This window comes from Cuculus canorus, chromosome 2 (genome assembly GCF_017976375.1).
Source record: "Cuculus canorus isolate bCucCan1 chromosome 2, bCucCan1.pri, whole genome shotgun sequence".
NCBI lineage: Eukaryota > Metazoa > Chordata > Aves > Cuculiformes > Cuculidae > Cuculus > Cuculus canorus.
In genome coordinates this window covers 153,462,602-153,486,774 of record NC_071402.1, presented here as the reverse complement: position 1 = coordinate 153,486,774, position 24,173 = coordinate 153,462,602, and the positions used below count along the sequence as shown (strand labels likewise).

The 24,173-nt window shown below is 39.9% G+C and overlaps 1 protein-coding gene across 10 annotated transcripts in view; it reads right to left on the bottom strand.

The window, feature by feature from the left end:
* The window catches only part of KMT2C (lysine methyltransferase 2C), a 216,326-nt gene that overhangs the window by 78,987 nt on the left and 113,166 nt on the right, over nt 1-24,173 (bottom strand). For all 10 annotated transcript variants that reach the window (XM_054060776.1, XM_054060778.1, XM_054060777.1 and 7 more), the window contains 7 exons: nt 17,558-17,720; nt 16,272-16,443; nt 14,373-14,487; nt 13,385-13,557; nt 12,484-12,644; nt 10,622-10,735; nt 8,029-8,768 (listed from right to left, as the gene is read on the bottom strand). In XM_054060776.1, the coding sequence (XP_053916751.1) occupies nt 8,029-8,768; nt 10,622-10,735; nt 12,484-12,644; nt 13,385-13,557; nt 14,373-14,487; nt 16,272-16,443; nt 17,558-17,720 (1,638 nt within the window). The remainder of the gene's footprint in view (nt 1-8,028; nt 8,769-10,621; nt 10,736-12,483; nt 12,645-13,384; nt 13,558-14,372; nt 14,488-16,271; nt 16,444-17,557; nt 17,721-24,173) is intronic.

Sequence of the window (24,173 nt, the reverse complement as noted above, 5' to 3'; positions counted from 1 at the left end):
ACAGCTTATAGGGCAACAGTTTGCTACCCCAGTTTTTTGCTTGGCTTCAGTTACGTGGACAACTCAGCAGATCAAAAGGATTAACAAACTCTAACAGGTTAACAAGGCTGAGCAGAAACCTTCTGCACCTGTCAACCCACAGATGGATGGGAGTCCTTGTTCGCATCCAGGACATAAGGGCATAATATTCCTGATAATAATACAGGCACAATCGCACCAAGTCAAAAACAGGGGGGGTAAAAAGCAAGCAAACTTCCACAGAAACGGAGGTTTGGTTCACCTACCCCAGTGCATCCATGTGGTGACTCTTCTGAAACACACATTGCTCTACCAGTGCTGAACCACTCTGGGGTCCCTGCAAGGTCACCAAAGGCAAATGGGTGCTTGCAGAGGGCAAACTGCTACATGGGATGGAAAGCGTTGGACAAGTCTCACCCTACATTATCCCACTTCTCTCCATCGACTCTAATGGCAAAGTTCTGTCCAAGTAACTAGAGCAGGTCCACAATACCACAGGAACCTGCAGTTGGGTGAATTCTACTCCTCAAACTGCTAGTAACTTCCATTGGGCAGAAATGGCAAGGCTGATTTTGTCACACCAAGAGCACTGTAGTTTATTCATCAGTTCTCTGTCAGAATCTCATGTTTTTCCTAAGCACTGTCATACCAGTTAACAACTGCATCAAGGTCTGCAGCAATAGGGAATTTACCTTTACTATGCCATCCATATTTTTAATATCGCACAACATTCCATTTTAGCAAGATAAAGCTAAAATTTTCATTGAATTTTAGTTTCCCTATACTTCTAAAATTCATAATGCATAGTAAGTAATGTTCTTATGAGACAACTCAAAGAAAATCTGTAGAGCAACACAAAGAAAGTCTGTGTATCGTAGAAGCAATCTTTACATCAGTTTATAAGGGAGGCAACATGCTGGCTAAGGGTCAAAATTCAAGATATTGAACATTCTGAAAATACTTAATCAACACCTCAAACTACCTACTTATTTGGGACATACAAAATTATTTTGCTTGTAAGATGATTCACTTCTTCAGTGATTAAGTATATTCAAAAGATTAAAAAGCTAATAGAATATTAAATCTGAGTGTGAAATACTCAGTCTTGCAAAACAAAACGAATTGTATAGGACTCATGAACCATATTGTCAAGAATTAAATTGGAAATTTAATCGAAGTTTTATTGTAGATCAGAAACATTTGAATTCTTGGTCAGATAAACTTAATTAAAAACACAGTTCCACAATACTATAAACAAATGAATTACATCAAAGAGATGCATTAATTATATTTTGGCTTTTAATTAATGTCTATTACCACACAACACTGAAGAGAAAGTTCTGTTCAGAACCACAGCAATAATTATGTGCTGCGACAGAAACAGGAAGCTCTAATTCTCCATCATACTCCTGAGTCCTCGAAATTGAACAACACAACTTCAAGTAAATTATAACAAAAGGAAACACAGTGTCAGCAAAGGTCAGGAGATCTCACTAAATTACCACCAGCTGTGTTCAGCTGCTTAATGATTCAGGAAATCTACTGCAATCACCAATGCACAAACCTGGATTTGCACTTCAATATTCAACATAATTTTAGGGCTGTGAACAAAACATAATCTGTTTAAAATAGATACCCCTGCACAAAAAAAAAAAAAAAAAAAAAAAAAAAACCACAACACTTTAAAACTGTAATAAACACTAAACCTTTTTGATCTTTTTTCAACATCTACCACTATGAAAACATACTTCGTGGTACTGCGTAACTGAAGACAGCAAAAAAAGCCCTAATACCCACGAAAGAATAGACATGGAAACCCATCACTGCATTCTTCAGTGTCATTTTAGAAAATCTCTTAAACCACGTAGAAATATGTAGTGAGCCATACAGTAGTGATCACCAGTATCTTCAAAATAAAAATTAAATACCTCTAATCACAGTCTTTTCCATGGAATGCATTCTAAAATAATACCTGTGGTGTAACAAAACCAGAAGATTATTATTTTCTCTTCAATATTATTACACAGACCTTGCTCAACGCTTTACCTACCAGACTTACTATGCTGCACACGTAGTGCCCTCCACTTACTGACTTAATATTATGCTTTCTAGTACATAGTGCTGGAGCCAAAACAACTATTTCAAATACGTTCAATTCACAGACACAGAATATACCCGATACCACTTAAAGTACAGAATCACAGAACGCTTTGGGTTGGAAGCGACCTTTATGGTTCATCTAGTCTGACCTCCCACAGGAGCAATGACGTTATAGTGTTGACCTCCACAGGAAAAAAAAAAAAAAAGCCATCTTCCTTGTGAAGACTTATTTCAAACTAGATATATGTTAGATTAGTCATTAATAGACTTACATGATAATTTATTTTAAGACTACTACTTCAGAAACAAGAAATGTGAAAAAGACCAGAGAGGTCTTGCCCCAACATCAATTTGCATTTTATAGGCAAGGATGGAGAACCTGAGTATTCCATGGAGAAGACACTACAGGCACAATGCTGAGGACAGCACAGAAGAAACTTTATCATGCCGGCAGCTACTAGTGAGGAGCTCTGATTCGCACACAACTACGTTTCAGACTTATGTAAGAACCAATTTGGCTCAACTGTGGAGAAGGATAACTGGAACACAAGACAGCCAGCTCATGGACCAAAATCCATGGGCAGTAGGTGAGATGTTAAGCCTGGCAGACAGAGGGTCATCTCAGTGGACTGGATGCAGACCTAAAGCTTACCTGCAGCTGTATGAATACTGTGCTATCCTTCCAGTACCTGAAGGGGGCTACAAGAAAGCTGGGGAGGGACTGTTTACAAAGGCTTGTGGTGATAGGACAAGGGGCAATGGGTATAAACTGGAGAGGGGCAGATTTAGAGTAGACATAAGGAGTAACTTAACAATGAGGGTGGTGAGGCACTGGAAAAGGTTGCCCAGGGAAGTTGTGGATGCTTCATCCCTGGAGGTGTTCAAGGTCAGCTTGGAGGGGGCTTTGAGCAGCCTGATCTAGTGGGATGTTCCTGCCCATGGCAGGGGGGTTCAAACTAGATCTTTAAGGTCCCTTCCAACCCAAACTATTCTATGATCCTACAATCCTAACACACACTGACAGCAGAAGTGCACCCTCCTGACAGAAGTTCTTACACTGACACAGAACAAATCCATTCTCCAAAGGGGGATAAGCTTGTACCAGCAAAAGCAAATCTAATGAACCTACACGTTGATTTATACACAGCTCCCCTTCTGCTTAGAAGATGGAGTTTCTCCTGCTGCTTCTAACCAAAGTAGCGATGTCCGCAAAAATGCGAGCTGGGAGAGGGGTGGTGGCAAAACCACCACTGACAGTGCCTGAAGGGACTCCTGAAGTGTCTTCACATCGAATGTTGTCTTCATAGTTTGTTAGATGGATTTTAGTCCTTCCAAAATAGGAGTGATGCAGTGGTGTGGCAGACATGTTACTAAAGCCTATCACAAGCACAGACTACAAAGACCCAACATAGGAAATCACTTCAGATTATGCATAACTCTGTGTTCAATAGCAAAACTGAAAAATTATTCAAATATATTTTATTAGTAATTGGATTAACAGATTTTGAAGAAAGGGATAATCATTCATCCTACTGCCTGGAACAATACATTAAATTTAATGAGAACAAATTCAAATCAGAAACTATTCCTTCACGTGGATTCCCCTGACTCCAGTGAGTCATGCATATAATAAAATTGTGGAGCAATATATTCAGTATCCAGAGAATTATTTTTTTCCTATTCTTCCTATGAAGTTCCATCAACTCATTGCAATAGGTTGCTTTGTTTGTTTGTTTTAAACAGGAACAGGACATACCAGCAAGGTGAACTACATATTAAAAGATTTAAATCCAGGAGAAAGTGGAGAATATCGCCACCTGTGGAGACTGGCTGATGTTGGCTTGTCTGTGGGGTCCCCACAGACTCTTCATGAAGTATTCATTCCAAACCTGTACAGTCCTGGGCAAGCAACCAGCTCTGCAATGACAGCTCCTTTGTGCAAGGAAAGCCAGCAGCTGTGAAGCCAATCTTAGCTTCAGTAAGTATGGGAGCCACAACCTCTTCAATCAATGAAAACATCCCAATGCTCTTTTGTGTAATTCTTCATTTTGCTGCCCTCTAAGATAGGTTGCTAAGAGCTCCTCCAGCTGCAAGACAACATTTGTACTGCACAACCTAGGTCCTGACACAAAGCAACACAACAACATCATGTGTTATTTTTCAATCCGAAGAAAGCTGATCTCAAACCCATGAAGTCCACCTGCTCTAAAGAAGGCAAAATTCCACCCAGACGAAAACCACGCATCACCTGATATATTTCAAAAATCTATAATTCTACAAAAGCTTAGTTTCCTCCAGAATTGTTTTTCCCACTTTTTACATCCTTTGGATCAATGTGATCATCTTCAGACAGGGAAGCACTGAAATAGCATTAGGCTAAAATGTTCTAAATCAAGATTGTGTTCCCTATTGAGCGGTGGGCCATCCTTGGCATACAACACAAGATGGAACATCAGAAAGCAGCACTTTCCTTGGCTTCCAGCACCTGCCCAATATGATAATAGAATGGTTTTGGCTGGAAGGGACCTTAAAAGTCACCCAGTTCCAAATCACTGCCACGGGCAGGGACATCTTCCACCGCATCAGGTTGCTCAAAGCCCCATCCAACCTGTTCTTGAATACCTCCAGGGAGGGGACATCAATGACTTCTTTGGGCAACCTGTGCCAGTGCCTCACCACCCTCACAGGAAAAAATTTCTTCCTAACATCTAATCTAAATCGCCCCTCTTTCAGATTAGAATTGTTGCCCCTTATCCTACTCCTGCGCTCCCTGGTAAAAAGCCTGTCCCCAGCTTTCCTGGAGCCCCCTTTTCACGTACTAGAAGCTGCTATAAGGTGTCCCCGGAGCCTTCTCTTCTCCAAGCTGAACAACCCCAACTGTCTCAGCCTGTCCTCATATGGAAGGTGCTCCAGACCCCTGATCATCCTCGTTACCTCCTCTGGACTCACTCCAACAGATCCATGTCCTTCCTGCGCCAAGGACTTCAGAACTGAACAGAGTACTCTAGGTGAGTTATCATGAGACCAGAGTGGAGGGTGAGAATCTCCCCCCTCAACCATCACAATTCTTGTGGTGCAGCTCAGGATATGGTTGGCTTTCTGCTGGCTCATGTTGAGCTTCTCATCCACCAGCACCCCCAAGTCTTTCTTCCCATGGCTTTACAATATCATCTATACCTTACTGCACAGTGACTTAGAAAAACCTAACAGCAGCAAAATAAACACAGAATTCCTAAACTCCTTGGGAACAGAAGCAAGGCCCTAATAATAAAGTCGGGTTTAGAAAACACCTATTATATACAAGCTTTTCCTCCTTTTTCAAAATACACATTATCTACAGGTACAAGCTTCATATCCTTCATGTCAAACATGGAAGTTCAGATGAACAAAAGTAAAAACTCACTGATAAGGAGTCTGAAAAAGATCTTCAAGCCGAAATCTCTACCAGCTCATTAAACTGAGTTTAGGTTACTGGTAGAAAGTGAGGAAAACAGTGTCTATTTTTCACTAATCAAGTATCCACAGATTCCTCACTTTTTTTCAGTACTTGCTCCACACAATTTTTCACTAACTTCGGATCTGTGCTAGAACTGAATAATCAATGGAAAGTAAAGAAGTGTACTGGGACGAAGCACACCAATGCTCTTCTTAGCAGAAAATTGCTATTCACTTCACAGAGGTTCCATCTTAATAGGTGTTTAAAGCGCAAGACAAAGATAATCGAAATCAAGAGAAACCTTCACAGACTTCCAATATACTTTTACAAGACAGATCAGGAATTTTACAAGTAACTTGTCCAGTTCAGTAACAGGCACTGCAAAGTTGCTAAGTACCTCTTTATTTTAAAATATACTCTGCAAAGAGTTGAACAGATTGTACTGATTCAGCGACACAGCTAGGATTTTGTGTTACACCTGACTTCTGGACCATAACTGAACTCATATTTATTTGCATTACTCACACCACATACTACAAAGTTAACATCTACACTCTATTCTACACGAAATATACAAATTGCTGCTTTCACAACTGGGGCTTTTTTTTTTTTTTAACACACGTATCTATTCTGCTACAGGCACTGACAGTTTGAGTCAGCCTCCATGTTTTCCTCAACGGGTTCTCTAGCAGGTAGCTAATTTTATTACCAGTATCACGATGTTGGTTCCAACACAGAACAAGGGCAAATTGCACAGAAAAATCAATACAGGCCTTGCTGGAACACAAAAGAGGAAAATAAAGTTCTCTAACAGAAAAAATGAATTCATTTTAGACTGCTCCAGAACTCCACCCTTTTTCAATTTGCATGATAAACTGAGAAAAGAAATTTATTTTTTAAGACAGAATCATAGAATGCCCTGAGTTGGAAGGGAACCACAAGGATCATCAAGTTCAACTCCTGTCCCTGCAAAGGACAACCCCTACATTCACACCATGTGTCTGAGGGCATTGTCCAAATGCTTCTGGAACATTGTCAGGCTTGGCACCATGACTGTATCCCTGGGGAGTTGTTCCCGTGCTCCACCACCCCTTGGGTGAAGAACCTTTTCCTAATACCCAACCTAAACCTCTTCTGGCACATCTTCCTGCCATTCCCTCGAGTCCTATCATTGGTTGCCAGAGAGAAGAGATCAGCACCTGTTCCTCCTCCTTTCTCCTGTGAGGAAACAGTAAACTATGATGAGGTCTCCCCTCAGTCTCTTTTCTCCAGGCTGAACAGACCAACTGACTTTAGCTGCTCCTCATATGGCTTCTCCTCTAAATCCTCCACCAACTTTGTGGCCTCCTCTGGACACTCTCTAGCAGCTTTATATCCTTTTTATATTGTGGCACCCAAAACTGCACCCAGTACTCAAGGTGGGGTCACACCAGCAGACAGTACAGAGTATTAAGGAAAATTATTTTTCTATGTGTTTGTATATGAAGGTAAAAAAAAACAAAACAACCTAGAGATACTCTAAAACCTTCCAAATTTAATTTCTTCTGTTATGTTTGCTGCCTTTATTATACACTTCTAAAACTTTCAGAACACAGTCTTATGACTTTAATAAAGAACCAGGAATTTTGAACCCTTAGGTAACACGTAAAAATAGAAAGAATTATGCAATATATAGAAAGCTTTTTTAACACTAACTGCAGAAGAGCAAGAAATCATCAATCTAGAAGTCCCAGAGACTAAAAATAAATTATGGGAACAGAAACAAAACAATAATTTGTCAGACTGACATAATTTTTGTGTAGAATTTTGCAAACACAAAATAAATCCTATAGATTGATGAACCATTTTCCTCACAACGACGCGACTCAAATAGAGAGCAAGATGTTGCAGAAGGCGACAGACAAGGGTGCTTTTCACTTATCAAATTTAATCCCAGTCAAACCACAATGATTTGTACCAGACGGCTCTTAAATGGTATTTGCTAATGTAACAAAGCCATCAAATTCTTTGCAACACCATTAGAAACGACTGACATAACATCTGGCAGCATGACAGAAACAGGAGGTGTTACGGGTTTTTCGATAAAGCCAGTTTAAGAAACGTTAACACCCTTTGAAAATACTAGCCAAAATAAATGCATATATGAAAAAGATCAAGTTGTAAGTTAAAAGGCACAGCATGATCTATATCTGCATTTGTATCATAGATAATAAAAATATACAGTACGCAAACATACCAATTTTATTTTATTTTGCTCTAAGCACGAGCTGCAAGAAACTAATTCTTGCTAGAGAACCTTTACAATGTCTGATCTTTCAATTACTTAACATGAAAATACTTTCTGGAAGAAATAAACTAAACGTTCACTTAGGAGAATAAAAGCACACACTAAAAAATAGGTGAATTTAATGCATTATAGTGAAATTTGAACTAAGTGCTTCATCAATACACAATGAAATATTCCACATGCTTACCTGTCTTGATCTGGGTCTTCCAGGAGAAAATTTGCGTTTGGTGATGGCTGGTTTTCCCATGCCAATTTTTGGAGTGACTGATATGTAAGTCGTTGGTAGAGCACTTCCAGCAGTGGAAGGCAATGCTGGGGGCTGGCTGTGCTGGACATCTCGTGCAGAATGCAAGTCTAATGAAACATCTGGTGAAGAAGACACGTTTGTCTTGTTTATATTAACTGATGGGGGAAGTAAGGGGTAAGTCTCAGCTGGTGATTTTATGGGTTTGTCTCCAACTTGTAAAATATTTGCAACACCTTCATTGGCAGAAGTAGGTTCTGCTTCTAGAAGAGCTGGTGTTTCTACCTTTTCATGGGTTTCTCCTTTTTCTACATCTTTTTGCACTTTTATTATTTCCAGTTGTTGTTCTACAGGGATATAAGCATCTCCTTTACTTTCAGTTTCCTGTACTTCTGGCGTCACAGTTACGGTCTCAGGTACTGAAGACAGAGACCGAGAGTCTACTGTGGATACTTCTGATACCTCCACACTACCTTGTGGCAGCTGTGTCTCTTCCACTTCTTTGTCTAACTCCTGCTGTGTTACAGCTTGAACACCTTCCATCACTTCCATAATTTCCTCAGCCTGGCTGTCACCAAATGCTGGTGTCTTTTTAGGAGACATTTCCATTTCAGCTGAATTAATTTCAACAGAGACTTCTGTTTCCAATTCCGTGGTCTTTTCTTCTGGTGATATGCCTGGAACTAAATACAGCAGTCTTAAAGGCTCAGTACGAAAAACTCACACAGGCGTACCAGTCAACAAATACACTTCATACACATCAAGTGCACCAAGTATGTATAACCTTACTTAAGGAAATTTAACATACACCTTAAAATATACTTCATAAATATCTTTCTTGGTACCTAAGTTCATAGTAGTCTAAGTTTTTCACATATATCATAGTATCACAGTATAGTAAGGGTTGGAAGGGACCTTAAAGATCATCTAGTTCCAACCCCCCACTGCGATGGGCAGGGACATCCCACTAGATCAGGCTGCCCAAGGGCCCATTCAACCTGGCCTTGAACACCTCCAGGGATGGGGCAGCCAACATCCCTGGGCAACCTGTGCCAGTGTCTCACCACTCATATGGTGAAAAAAGTCTTCCTAATGTCCAGTCTAAATCTGCCCCTCTCCAGTTTATACCCGTTCCCCCTCATCCTATCCCCACAAGCCTTTGTGAATAGCTGCTCTCCAGCTTTCCTGTAGGCCCCCTTCAGGTACTGGAAGGTCGCTATAAGATCTCCTCTGAGCCTTCTCTTCTCCAGGCTGAACAAGCCCAACTCTCTCAGCCTGTCCTCATAGGGAAGGTGCTCCAGCCCTCCGATCATCTTTGTAGCCCTCCTCTGGACCCGTTCCAACAGCTCCATATCCTTCTTACGTTGAGGATTCCAGAACTGGACACAGTATTCCAGATGAGGTATCACAAGAGAACAAGAGAGGGGCAGCATCACTTCCCTCGCCCTGCTGGCCACATTTCCTTTGATGCAGCCCAGGATACAGTTGGCCTTCTGGGCTGCGAGCGCACACTGCCAGCTCATGTTGAGCTTCTCATCGACCAGCACCCCCAAACTCCTTCTCTGCAGGGCTGCTCTCAAGCACGTCATCCCTCATCGTGTACTGAAAACGGGGATTGCCCCGACCCAGGTGCAGGACCTTACACTTGGCCTTTTTGAACCTCATGAGGTTCTCAGAGGCCCACTTCTCCAGCCTGTCCAGGTCTCTCTGGATGACATCCCGTCCTTCCGGTGTGGCAACTACACCACTCAGCTTGGTGTTATCTGCAAACTTGCTAAGGGCGCACTCAATCTCGCTGTCAATATCATTGATGAAGATATTAAACAGCACAATTTCCATTGTCACTTAGACATTCAGAGGACTTGACCCAGAAACAATCCTATTTTCATTATTTTCTTTGGCTGGTATCTTATGTGTGATTGATAAGATATATTTATTCCCAGAACACAAATGATCAGCTGTGACAGCACACTCTGTCTATATGAGCACATTTGTCTATTAAATGAACTATGTAGTCTTTGCAAAGAGGAGAAAGAAAAGAAGAAATCCTTAACCGAAGAATTGTTCAGTCACAACCATGAAGCACATAAACTGGAAAGGAGTTACACAATGTGCCACAAAACACACCAGGGGAAATTAATCCAATCCAGTTATTTGCAGATATAAACAAAAAAAGACTTGAGAGAAATCGTGAGCAACTATATTCAAACAGCAACATATAGTGGGTTTTACTATAAACCTCCAGCGTACAAAAGCTTTTAACTGTATTTCCAGCCTTTTGAGAAAGCCAGTCCACCAAACAAGTAAAACCACTTTCTCCTACACAAATATTCCAAAGACTCTTTGCCTTCAATGTAATACTTCTTCGGCAAAGGAATCAGTACTCTTAGCTTAAGAGTTCAGATAGTAGAACTGATGTAATTTGTCTCCTCCTGCTTTCCAGGCACCTTTTCCTCAAACCACAAAGAACCACAAACCTTACTGAATGGAAGGGTTCTGTACTGACATTTTCTTAGACCACAAAACTCTTTCTTACCGCCTGGGACACATCCAACAGCTGATTCTTGACCAGCGCCATCATCAGTAACGGGTTGTTCCTGAAATGTCACATCCTCTCTTCCACTTTCCAATTCCATTTCATTTGCACAAGCTTGAAGAGAGGCAAATAAGTTATCAAAAATGTTATTTATTCTGCTACTTGAGCATCAGTAGTTGCTATCACAGTTTGACCTTTCGGCTAACTCATTTTTCAACGCTATGACAGGAGTTAGGACAAACCAGGTCAATGAGAAGGTTAGGGAGAATAACGCATTCCTTAAAGATTAAGAGCCTCTTTCTCAGTAACACTGAAGCTGGTTTATACCTTTCAGACAGCGAAAAATATCTGTATAGCAATCACATACACTTAATTGTGAAAATTTAATTTGCATACAGTCACAGAGTTTTGCATTACCTGAGCAATACAAAAGGTCTTCTCTCAAACTTTAGTCTGCTCAATTCAGCAGAACTTGCAGCATGAAGGCTTCAAATGTTTATACAAATACTACAGTGGGTTAGAGTATAGATGTGGAGTTCCATCTACTATCAGCACTTGGAACACTGGTTTTCAACCTACCTGTTCAACAACATTAAAACTTCGTTTTGGCACTTTAGAACTAGGATGCCTTAACCTGTGAGCTCCTCATACTAAATAAAGGAATTTGCATGGAAAAGGCACTACTGAGCTTCTTTTGCTGGCAATAGCATTATAGAGCACAGCAACAGGAAATACTTTTTTTTTCCCCCCTCTCACACAGAAGCTCTTCGGTTAAGGAAATGCACTAAAATGCACTAGACAAAGTAGGGGCAGGATAAATAGACTATATAGTAAGTGTTAACTCAAGAGGAACTGATCTATCATGGGTGTTAGCACAAAAAAAGTCAAATGATCATAGTTTTCTGTTCAAGAAAATCTCTTTAAACTTCAAAAAAACCCAGAAACTATTAGGTGATGCTACTTTTAGCACCTTGAAACTGCTCTCAGACTCTGCCAACTTTAAAGTGATATTTTACCTTTGAGGAAACAATCATTTAGATTGGCTCCAAACCTGGTTTTAATGTACAAAAGTGCTCTCCTGGGTGTAAAACACTGCGTAACTGTACTGATGTAATAGCTCCAGATTATTCCTAGTAGCTGAGATGACAGTCCTGTTCTTCCTTGGGGAGAAGAATATGCTTGTCAGCGCTTCTACTAGATAGAAATCTCAACAGAATTAAAACTTTAGCCTTTTAAATAAACCTGTTACTTATTCAAAAGGGGTTTCAGTAGCAGATTTTCCAGTGTAAGTTTGGGATATTGCTTGGATATCTTCCTAAATGTTCTAAATACACTGTCCAGAGGTCCACTAGCCTCTAACAACCTTTCAGAATGGATGTAACCTTCAAAGGCTGAAGTCCCCACTTCATCCTAACTTAGTGTGCATGGTCACTGACAAGAGTTCCGCTCATTTACAGACATTACCCACTGTCACTGCTCTTCCACCAGGACCACCTTTGTCATCTTTGTCATCATTTCTTTACTGCTCATGAAAGGCATGCACTGATGCATGCAGGTGTCTTGGTTTCAACTGGGACAGGGTTAAATTTTCTTCCTAGTAGGTGGTATTGTGCTTTGGAGAGCAAGGTTGGTAACACACTGATGAGCACTGGACACTGGATGGTTAGATCCTGAAGCCAGAAAACCAGAAAACTTATTGAGAAGGCAGCTCACCTGTGGATTGCTTGAAAAGTTGCTGCTAAATAGAGGAATACGTGAACTCCACAGAGTAGAACGAGTGGCAGGTTTGCAAAAGACTTAGACAGCTGCAGGTATTTATGTGATGTTAGCATTTTGGAAATATAAAGATCACGTTCGATTACCTGTTATACTGTCAGGTTCAGGAATTACTTCAGAAGTGTCCATTACATCACATGACTGAGCCTGATCCCCTTCTCCTTGTTTACAAAGAGCACAGACGTAGTCTTTCAACTGAGACTCCAATTCACTACCTGGAGATCTGTCACATTCTATGTGAATCCACCTGTGGACATTAATTTAGTGTGACTACGATTTTAATAATAGAAATATAAAAGTATCCTAGTAAAAATCAATTTAAAAATAGCACTATTTTCCTTTCCCATGGGGAAATAAAAAACTGCAACCAATGCTTTATTAAGGAGAAATTTAGAGACATGACACATCAGTATGTCAAGCAGTGAACAAATATAAACATGAAGGCCTAAATTGTCACTAAAGCCAACTGGACACCACAACATGTACAGCAATATTAAGACTTTGCACAGCAAGATTCAATAGCACTGAATATGAAACATGGTCTACATTCTTGAAAGATTCCCAGTAGTGCTTGTTTTTAAAATTACTGGCATAGCAAACCACATAAAAGGAAACAAAGAACACCTACCTGAACATATAAGCAAAGAGCCCACTGCAAACAACTCTGTTTATACGACAATCTTTAAAAGTTAAGAAGATGGCTCTTCTGGCCTGCTTACTCACAAAACAGATGCAATGCAAAAAGCAGTAGCAGCACTTACTTCTCTGCACGCCTTAGGTAACTGCCAAACAATACTTATTTGCTAAGATTAAATTAAGACTACCTTCTATTGTTCATCGTATTCAGGGATGAAGGATCAAGATGCTGCACAAGTTACTACAGCTCTGTATGTCAAACATAGCCTTCACAGAAATGTGTCACTGTCATACAGCTCACCACAAGCTTTAGCTATTTTGGTACAATTTAACAAAATGTAAGGTTCTTACCTTTTGCACATGTGACAATGCAACATATCTTTCTGGAAGTCTTGGAGGCACAGTTTTTCACAGAAAGGACAAGATAAGTTGTCTTGCTGTTGGTAACAACTGTCACATACCAAACAATTATGGTGCCACTGACAACTTGTTCGCGTGCCACACTCAGCACATACTCTACAGTTCTAGAGATCACAAGAATTGAGTAATTAATTATGATATTTCACAATGTGATAGTACTTCCATTAACTGACATTTTCCTGGTTTGAATTAAAGAAAGCTTCTCTCCTTGACAACACCAATAAATTATCTAAGATGTGATAATACAGCCTTTGCAAGAGCAAGAGAGCTTCCCTCCACTACTCCCTGACTTGAAAGGAATACTTCTTAAGAGACCAACCTTTTTATTCCTAACCTCAGTCTTTTTATGCCTGCCACAAACTGACTGTAAAACTACATACACCTCGTGTACAGGGTCTTCCCTTGTTACGTTGAAATCGTATTTTGAGCATTACTTCTGCTTACTCACAAAGTTACTGATAAAACAACAAGTCTATCCTGCCCTCCTGAAACGCAAAGGATCCCTTGAGCTGCAGAACTGCTGTTCTGTTAGGCCAGAAGTAGTTGAATACAAAGAGCCTCCAAGCACAGATTACATACCCTAGTGCACAGGTTTTAGTTTACATTTTAGTTTAGTCTAGATCATGACAGCAGCTGGCGTTAGGTGATGGTTATCCACTGCACCTGGATCCTACTCTTTTCCATTCCTTTGTGGGGGCTGATTTACTGTACCACACAGGCCACTTCACCCACACTGACAGCTGCCCTCACAGAGCAGCTGTAGAGCCACACGATTAAATGCAAACAGGATTCCTTCACAAACTACAAGTTATGTTACGCAGCAACAGCAATCCGTGACACACCTACAACAGCATAATGCGGGTAACAAAATTTGGGCCCCAATAATGACAAGGAATTATTCTGAAACCTTTCAACTTACTTTACATTTCCAACCATTTGTTGGTACAGCGTCCATAACTGGTTGTAGACAGAAAGTATGGTAGCCTTTGTCACATGTATCGCACACCAGCATCTTGTTATCTTCCCCAGAATGTCTAAGAGAAGTAAAAAGTAGTTAAAAAAATTATTAACACAAGTCATAAAAAAAAAAAAAAAAATAATTAAAAGTCTAAACAGGAAAACACACAGCTGAATACATGAAAACATAGGATTACCACTTACCAACAGCTCAAAACATAAGGCTTTCAAATTCGTTTAGGCATAAATCAAGACTGCTATGCTTACTTCAACAAGTGCTGCACCTGTGCAACCATCCCGACTTCTAGAAACTGGCCCACTTTCATTTACACGTGTGTAGGCAGATTTAATGGCCTTCTGTACTGGAATCAGTTCAAAATCTGACATACGTACTTTATTTCTTTCTGAAAAGAACATGCAATTGTACTTTTTCCTACAGTCTTTCCAAAGAAGAAAACAAGCCTACACCTCTCACTACTAGAGCTCCTACAATGTCAATCACTATGACTGCAAGAGTAAAACAAACATTAGAGATTTCCATTTTCCTACAACCATGTATTACAGAGCTCCACCACAAATTCAGCGGTGAAATAAATTTGCAGAGAATAAAACAAATAGTTTGGCAATATCTAAAGGTACCATGTTCTGCCTTAGTTTAAATAAATTAATTCAATAAATAGGTACGCAGCAGAAACTGCCTGGATAAGGCTTCACAACACATGGCATACTTCATTACCTGGGAGACCTGATATTTTAAAAAACAGTAAATGCTCTCTCTGCATGGACATGCCCTAAAAATGCTGTTCTTCAACACTGGCACAAACCTCCCATACTGCATAAAAGAGTAAGTGTGAAAACATCACTTTTTCTTCTTCTTTTCTACTAGAGAAGGTGGTTTGTTAGCAAATACCTTAATTACCCAATATGGCATTTTTAAGGACGCTTTTTAGAATGTGCTTCACTATTTTAACTTCACTGTTGGCATTTGCTATCACCTCTGTGTGATCAGGGGACAATCTGCTTCAAAGTGGGTGAATCTGAATGTTGGCAAATACCAAGCATTCTGCTTGGAAAACAGTAGAACACTGTCTGATCAGGTACACGGGGCAGTAGTGAAGCAGCTTTTTTCCTTCATGCTGTCCCAGCTGACCTGACTAAAGCTGAGCAAAACATTTCTTTTCTAGTTTTTCTAGTAACAAAACAAGCGACCAAAAGAACCCTGCAGTGCCCACCATATTACATTATATTAAAGCAAGTGTATAAGTGGTCAGTTTTCCAAATGAATTCTTATAACACTGCAACAATTATGTTTCGTTGTCTCAGTATTTGTCTGCTGTAACAAGTGAATTATGGTCACTCATGGTAACTCTTCTCTCTTTGCTCACCTAGATGTTTTTGCTTTCCTAGTGATTCATTAGCTGGCTCTGAAAGATGTTACAAACTAGAAGAGAGTGACTAGTGCAGGGGAACTCCCCAGTATGTGATACATACACAGCTGAAATGTCAGAAGAGGAAGAGCATAGGTTCCCAGACTGTGAAGGCACAATACATTAAACTAATTTGTTAATTGGGTAAATCTGACAAAAAAACTTCCGTATAAAAGCAGGAAAAAGATTTTGTTGCTCTCCAGAACCTGCCAAGATGGTAACTCTGGGAGTAAGGAGATCCAGCTCAGCTGATCTGGAACAAAGTTCCCAGCGCAAGGATTTCATCAGTTACACAATGTAACATCATAACAGACATATCTGGACAAATAATCTCTACTTTTTGGAATAAAGAACAGTTAATACAACGGATGTTTAAAAATCACAGAACATAAATCTCAGGCTGTCCTCCTTCACTTCCTTTAAATCTCACTTACTTGCAGTTCTGGCACACTTTGCAATCAGGACACTGCCAACCTGCTCTTTTTAAAGGTGTCACTTGTATGTCCAGGCACATCCCATGGTAGTGCTGGCCACAGGTAGTACAAAAAAGTTGATCCAAGAGGTCTCCAGGGCTGTCGCACACTGCACAATTTGCTTCTTCTTTTGCTACAAAGAAATAATTCTTTCAATTATTATTTTGTTCAGAATTATGAACAATTCAATGAACTCAATGAAGCCAAGAAAATCTCCAGTAGTTCTCCTGCATACAAAACTTGATCATTCTTATGAAATTAAAATTTAATTAATGTACTTAATAACTACTATCATTTGGGTTTCTGATATACTCCATTAATCTTCTCATAACAGAAGTACATTAATTCCAAACCTTAATAAAGTCTTACCAAAAGAAAAAGTTTTCTTCTCTTCAAGAGAAAACTGAGAGCTTCAGGACCAACTCTTCTTTTGAAGAACAAAGAAAGCTCCTAATATTGTTAGAAAAATGGTTGCTTTAACTTGAGTTAGGACAAGTAAGCAAGCCTGCTGATTTCATAGATAGAATCATTGAGGCTGGAAAAGACCTCTAAGATCATCAAGTTCAACTTTCAGCCCAACACCACTGTGCCTACGAAACCATGAACTGAAGTTGTCCCACCTACATGTTTTTGAACACCTCTGGGGATGGAGACTCCACCACTTCCCTGAGCAGCCTGTCCCAATGCTTCATCACTCTTTCAGTGATGAAATTTTTCCTAATACTCAATCAAGACCTCCCCTGGTGCAACTTGAGGCCATTTCCTCTTGTCTTGTCCCTTATTACTTGGGAGAAGAGACGAAGACACATCTTGCTACAACCTCCTCTCAGTGAGCAGAGAGCAATAAGTTCTCCCTTCAGCCTTCTCTTCCCTAGGTTAAGCAGCCCCAGCTCCCTCAGCCATTCTTGTGATGCAATTTGAGTCACTTTTTAGGGACCTGATGACTTTTTAGTGACTCAAGTGATTCTTTAACTTTTTCAATCTAAAAGCTGATGGAAGCCTTAAGTTAACTCTTCCCATGTTCTGTCATTAAAAGAAAGAAAAACACTAACTTTGCTGTGCACCACTGTCAGCCTTTAAAAACGGAAGACTGTAACTTGCATCTTTTTTCACACTTGAACATATGTGAATGGGTATATGAATCAGGAAAATAGACCTAAACAAATGGACTTTAAAGATGATGCTATCACGAAGCAGTTTTCATAAAACCTGGTACTAATCTTATCATTTGAATACAGTGTACTTACATCTCTCAGGAGCCTGGTCAATATGGTCTGGGCAAAGGAGGGACAAGTTACTGAAATCCTGAAATGTGCCTGCTCCAGCAGCACAGGGGTAATGGTACATCTGGGTACATTTCTCTTCACAGCATTTGATAGTGGCTCCAAGGTGCTTACAATACGCACAACGCTGAAAAACAAGCAAAACAAATTGTTCAAAACCTATTTTCACTTGTTATTTTTCAGCCAGATCTTTTCCATGGCCTCATTTAACAGACAAACACCTCAGACAGTAGAATCATAGGATGATTTGAATTGGAAAGGATCTTAAAGATTACCCAGTTCCAACCCTTCTGCCATGGGCAGGGACACCTCCCACTAGACTAAGCTGCTCAAAGCCTCGTCCAACTTGGCCTTGAACACCTCCAGGGATGGGGATTCCACAACTTCTCTGGGCAACCTGGACGTTGCCTCACCACTCTCGCAGTGCAGAATTTCTTCCTAACATCAAATGTAAATCTCCCCTTTTTCAGTTTTAAGCCATTATCCTTTGTCTTACTACTACACGTCCATTTAAAAATTCTCTCCCCAGCTTTCCTGTAAGCTCCCTTTAAGTACTGAAAGGCTGCTATAAGGTCTCCCAGAGCCTTCTCCAGGCTGAACAACCTGCACGCTTTCAGGCTGTCTTCAAAGCGTAGGTGCTCCAGGTGTCTGATCACTTTCTTCTGGACCTGTACAAACATATCCTTCTTATGCTTGGGGCTTCAGAACTGAATGCTGGACTCCAAGTGCAGTCTCACTCGAGAGGAGTGGAGGGGGAGAGTCCCTTCCCTCAACCTGCTGGCCACGCTTCTTTTGATGCAGCCCAGCACAGGGTTGGCTTTCTGGGCTGAGGGCACACACTGATGGGTCATTCTGAGCTTCCCGTAAATCTATATGATACTCCTACTTCCTCTTGAAATTGCCCAGACTCTAGCTAAAGCCCAGCTCTTATAGACAGAACGGAGTGAATAATGAGCAAAAGGAAACTAGTGGCTGGGATTGTGTCTTTGAGTGGAATTCTCAGATATTTACAATTTAAAATATTTAATGAAACCCACTCCAAACACACTCAGATGACTGAGATTCTTCTTGTCATCGAAAAGCATTTTCCTTTTACACGTTATCTAACTTGAGCTGTGCTGTCAGTAGAAATGTCTGGAGTTATTGAGCCGTAAAGGCTCTGTCAATAGGTTACAACTAAAAAACACACAGCTCTGTAAATTGTCATATAAAGCTGTAAACACTGTAATCAGAAATGCAAATGGAAAGGAAATACCATGTTCTACCAAAAAATCGTACTGACATGACACAACTCCCTCTGGGTTGATAATGCACTACATAATCTAGCATTTTCTTCTCATCTCTCTTTTCAAGGCTACAGAAGTATCATCACCAAACTTAAGAGAAGTCATCAATAAACATGATTATTATTAGAGGCCACAGTCACATTCGTAAAGAAATAACCTCTCAGAAAGAGCTACTCAATAACCCTCCAGTTCTTCAGTCAGGAGGGAAGAGATCCCACTAGCCTCCTTGTAAAACATCACCCACACCTTTCTGATTCAGTTAATCAGTCTTTCTTCCTTCCTGGATTCATTACAGTCCCCAAAGCACTGTGACACGCTTTTGCACTTTTTCACCAAGGCAACAGTGTTTTTTAAGGCTAGGGCACAGCTCTGTAGAATCTGGACTAAACTCAGGAAAGAACAGGTCAGTGGCTCATACAAGGGCATCCATAATGTACAGCAACAACTGAGCTCGGCAACTCTCATATTTCTACATTAACTTCTTAATACTATCACTGGCATGTTTGATTACTGGCTCAAGTGACAACTAACATCCAAACATGTCCATACAGCAGATCAAAGAAAAGTCACATACTGCATCTCCTTCATTCTTAGAAAACAGACAATCTTTATTGCCATAATTCTTCTGTGTTTCAAAGCCTGGCATGAAATTAGGCATGAAATGGTGCTACAAGTCCACAGATATCAAAAACAGCTCATATGAAAACACAAATCACAAAGCTGCCTGTGTTAACAGCTACACTGACATTCTTAAAACCAGATGAAATAAAATAGCTGCCTGCACCACAACTCATGGACACGGGAAAGAAATAATAAATATTAGTTTACGCTAAACAAAACTGTAGCATAAAAAGATAAAATGGTACAGAAATTAAAGCAGATTCCCTAAGGATGGCTACTGCCATGTTTCCGTGCTACAATGCCTTGTCTGGTCTTCAGATCTGCAAGACATCTCACTTCGACCCATGTCTCTAACACCTACTAACAGCATGGAAAAGTTGTGTTCTGTTAGTTTCCCATATGAAATGCAGAGGAGAGGAACAAGACAAGCAAACAGTTAGATGGAGCTCCTGAAGCAGGTGAAGAAGGCAGCGATAGTAGTTACGGTTAAGGACTGCCAACAAAACCCAAGTCATGCAGGAAAATGGTTTTAGGAAACAATATATTCAGTAAACATTCGCTGAGAGTGGTGAAAAGGTTAATTCTGAACTTAGATGTGAAATCATGTGAACATGCTCAGAGGCTCCAACTTGATGCACTGCAGCAGCACATTAAACAGCACACAACCCACTGCATTGCTTGGTACTTGACACTCCTACCTCCCACCTAGATGGCCCGGATTACAGCTAAGGCAGAGATGGTCTCTTACAGACAGGCCACATATTTTTCAAAGATACTCACAGAACCATAGAATGGTTTGGGCCAGAAGGGACCTTAAAGATCATCCAATTCCAGTCCCTCTGCCATGGGCAGGGACACCACGCACTGGATCAGGTTGCTCAAAACCCCATCCAGCCTGACCTTGAACAATTCCAGGGACAGGGCATCCACGACTTCTCTGGGCAACCTGTGCCAGTGTCTCACCACTCTCACCGAATATAATTCTTCCTAATTTCTAATCTGAATCTCCTCACTTTCACCTTAAAACTGTTACCCCCTTGTCCTATCCCTGCATTCCCTGACAAAGAGGCCCTTCCCAGCTTTCCTACAAACTCCTTTCAAGTACTAGAGGGCTGTGTATTCCTCAGTAAGAAACACCAGGAATACGAACTTGAGAAGCACTACTGTCCAAAGCTCATGTCTCAAGAAAGTATTCAATAGAGACTTTGTTGGATCCCACAATTAACACTTAAGAATTATCCAATTGGGAAAGAAAATTGTAAAAGGACTTCAAGCACTCTACGAATCCAACATGCACTAAAAGGTGGGAGTTAAATATAAAACAGCAACAGTAACGGCAGTTTTGATCATCGCATTTGGTTTCCAGAACCACCAATCTGCAAAGGTACACAAGAAATGTAAAATCCAAATACACTTTTTTTTTTTTCCAAATGCTATATGATCAAATGATAAAATTATTAGAAATAAGCAAACTACGGGATTACTGTAAAGCCTTGAAAAATATTAATGTTGATTTAAGGAATCATGTAATGATGCTGGAAGAAAAATGGAAGCCCAAATTACATTTAACTGAAACCTTCAAACCCATCAGCTAAACTGCACTGGCAATGAAAAGCATTCAGTAACCAAGTAAAACCCACACTTTAAAAACAATGTGGTATATATCATCTGAAGCTAATAAAAAGCATGGAATATCAACATTTGCTGAATTTATGAGAGATATAATGCAGTCTGAAGAATCAAATGCCCAAAGGGAACTTTTTGGCAACAGCTGTTGATGAGAAGAGTAACTTTTCCAGCAGTAGAAACCAACGCTTCTCTGAAATCAGGCCATGTTCTATGACTCCAGAAGAACAAACATGCAGCTGTTACAATTAACTGACCTTCATGAAGAAAGTAAGGATGCAAATAGCGAAAGTACGCTAACTTTTTAAAAACAATAAAAGCTCTGCTAAATCAACTCAGTAACAAATTCTACTTCACTACTCCATTGCTAAAACATGGCATCAGAACAGTAGGAGGTAGAAGGAAGGAATAAATCACATTGCCCATGAAATCCAAGTGTCTTTACCCCAGTGTGTGAGGACAGTACAGAGTTTTCAGTTTCCTTAGCACGAACACAAAATAAAGCATTATGTGCAGAGGGTGGAAGCTGAATCCAAGTATGCAAAGTATAGGTATAGGAAAATGGTAAGCTGTCAAAGCAAGCCAAACACTGTTTTGTTCATCAATCAAATAATTTTACACGGCTGTTCTACAGAAAAAAAAACTTTACAAGGTGTCAGAAAGCTAGAGAGTTCATTTCTTATTCATAGTACATTCAATAAAATAAACACCACTGAAGCAGAGTTGGCAGACCTAGTCCACAGAATCATAGAATTGTAGAATCACTAGGTTGGAAAAGACCTTTGAGATTATCCAGTCCAACCATACTTGTCCGCTACTACACCATATCCCCGAGTACTACATCTAAGCTATATCCCTGAATACTTCATCTACCTGTCTTTCAAACACCTTTAGGGCTGGTGACTCAATCATCTCCCTGGGCAATCAGGTCTCCAGGTGACTCCACCACTTCCCTGGGCAGCCTGTTCCAGTGCCTAATAACCTTTTTGGTGAAGAAATTTTTCCTGATGTCTGATCTGAACCTCCACTGGCACTACAACCTCCTTTCAGGCAGTTGTAGACAGTGATATGGTCTCCTCTCAGCCTCCTTCTCTCTAGGCTAAATAACCCCGGTTCCCCCAGCCATTCCTCATAAAACCTGTTCTCCAGCCCCTTCACCACATTTGTTGCCCTTCTCTGGACACGCTTCAGCACCTCAATGTGCCTACTAAAAAAGTCCTTCATTGGTTAGCAACTGTTTTCTTCAGCAAACTCCAAGTATGTGCACCCATGGCAAGAAATCTCTGATCTTATCCATATTTTTGCTACTTCTTACTATTGGAATTTCCATCTTTAAAACTGCCTCCACCTCCTTCTACTCAGGTCTTTTCACTTTTTTCTTTCACATCTGACTTTTTCATATGGACAGAGAAGGATCTCATTTTTAAAAGCAAATGGCTATGCACTCTTTCAAACTTTATTTTAAAATTCCCTTTATTCATTAAGCACATTGGCACAAACATGACATCATTACATAAATACAGTGAAAGAGGAAGAACTAAGTGAGTTAACAAAAAACGTAAGGAAAACTGATCAATTCCCTCCTCTTTTTTCTAGTTGTATGGGACTATATCCCCCATGAAACAGAGCAGCAGAAACCACACAGAAAGTTTCTGGGAAGACGAAATTTGTACTGCCGTGCTGGAATCATAACTGCACTAAAATCAACTGAACAAAAAAGACGAGTTCTGTCACTGGCTTGGAAGCTCAGCTGAACATCACAAATGCTACTGGCTTTAATGGAAACAGCCAAATTGTGAAATGGTGACAAGATAAACAGCCTCTACTCACATCCTCTAACTTTCCTACACCACTAAATTATACAAATTACAAAAGATATAGTCCAGTATTATATCAACCTTCCTGCTGCTTCATACTGTAACTCCAAAGCTCAGTGCAAGTTGAAATGAAGAAAAGATGCCTGTATTTTTGATAACATAAGATCTTATCCAGATGGTACCAAGAACTAGCAGTCCTATTTTATAAGGATTTTATTGCCCTTAGAATTTCTTTATAGCATTACTGTCTCAGCAACTGGACAAGTAACATTCAGTAGGCAGATGTTAAAGAAAGGCTAAAACATGGACTTTGAATAAATATTATACTGCACTAATTAGATTGCAATCAAGTTAAATGTTAGTATGAAGTATTGCTAAATGTATTTTAAGCAAAATGACAAAAGAGTTTCACTGATTATGAACTTATTTAGCTTTAAAAAGGTCAGCCAACAAAACATAACAATAAGCAATTTTAATTTTATGATAGTGTACCCAAAAATGCACACAAGCCATCTGTCCTTAGTTAAACAACATAAGCTATAACCTGTAAGAACAAATTTCAGGCTGTTTAGCTAGTGAAAACTACTCTCACACAAGCCTGTAACTAAGGAGAACTGGACCTGAACATCCTGTCATTAACGAGATTGCAAAGAAATCTTAGTAGAAACAGTGATTAACAAAATACGTTCCCTGGTAGTTCTGATAATCTTAACTGATTACTCCATCATCTAGAAAAAGCATTATATTGCTTATAGACACTAATCACCACTACCATTTCTCACATCAAATACACTGGTTTAAATACCATAAAGCATTTATGAACACAACGCAGTAAGATAGCAACATCTTAAGAATTAATGGCTTTCCAGTGAACTACTGATCCCCTTCAAATTTTTTAATTTTGTATTAAACATGTCACAAATTTGGCAGTTACTTAAATTTATAACACACAACTCAATCACAGATCAGTTATTTTTCTTCCTCAGTCCTTAACACACACCAAAATTGAAGAAATTAAAACACGGGTCTTATAGCCATAATTTAAACCTAAAAAGCCCCTAAAAGAGACAGATGTATTACAACTTCATGATGGTGCACACTTCATGCTCTGTGTACTGTGAAGTAAGTTTAAAAAAAAAAAAAAAAGTAATCACGATTGTAGAAACAAAGCTGTTTCTTCTAAAACTATGAAAACCCCTGGACAACTGGAGAGACAATACTGACCAAGCT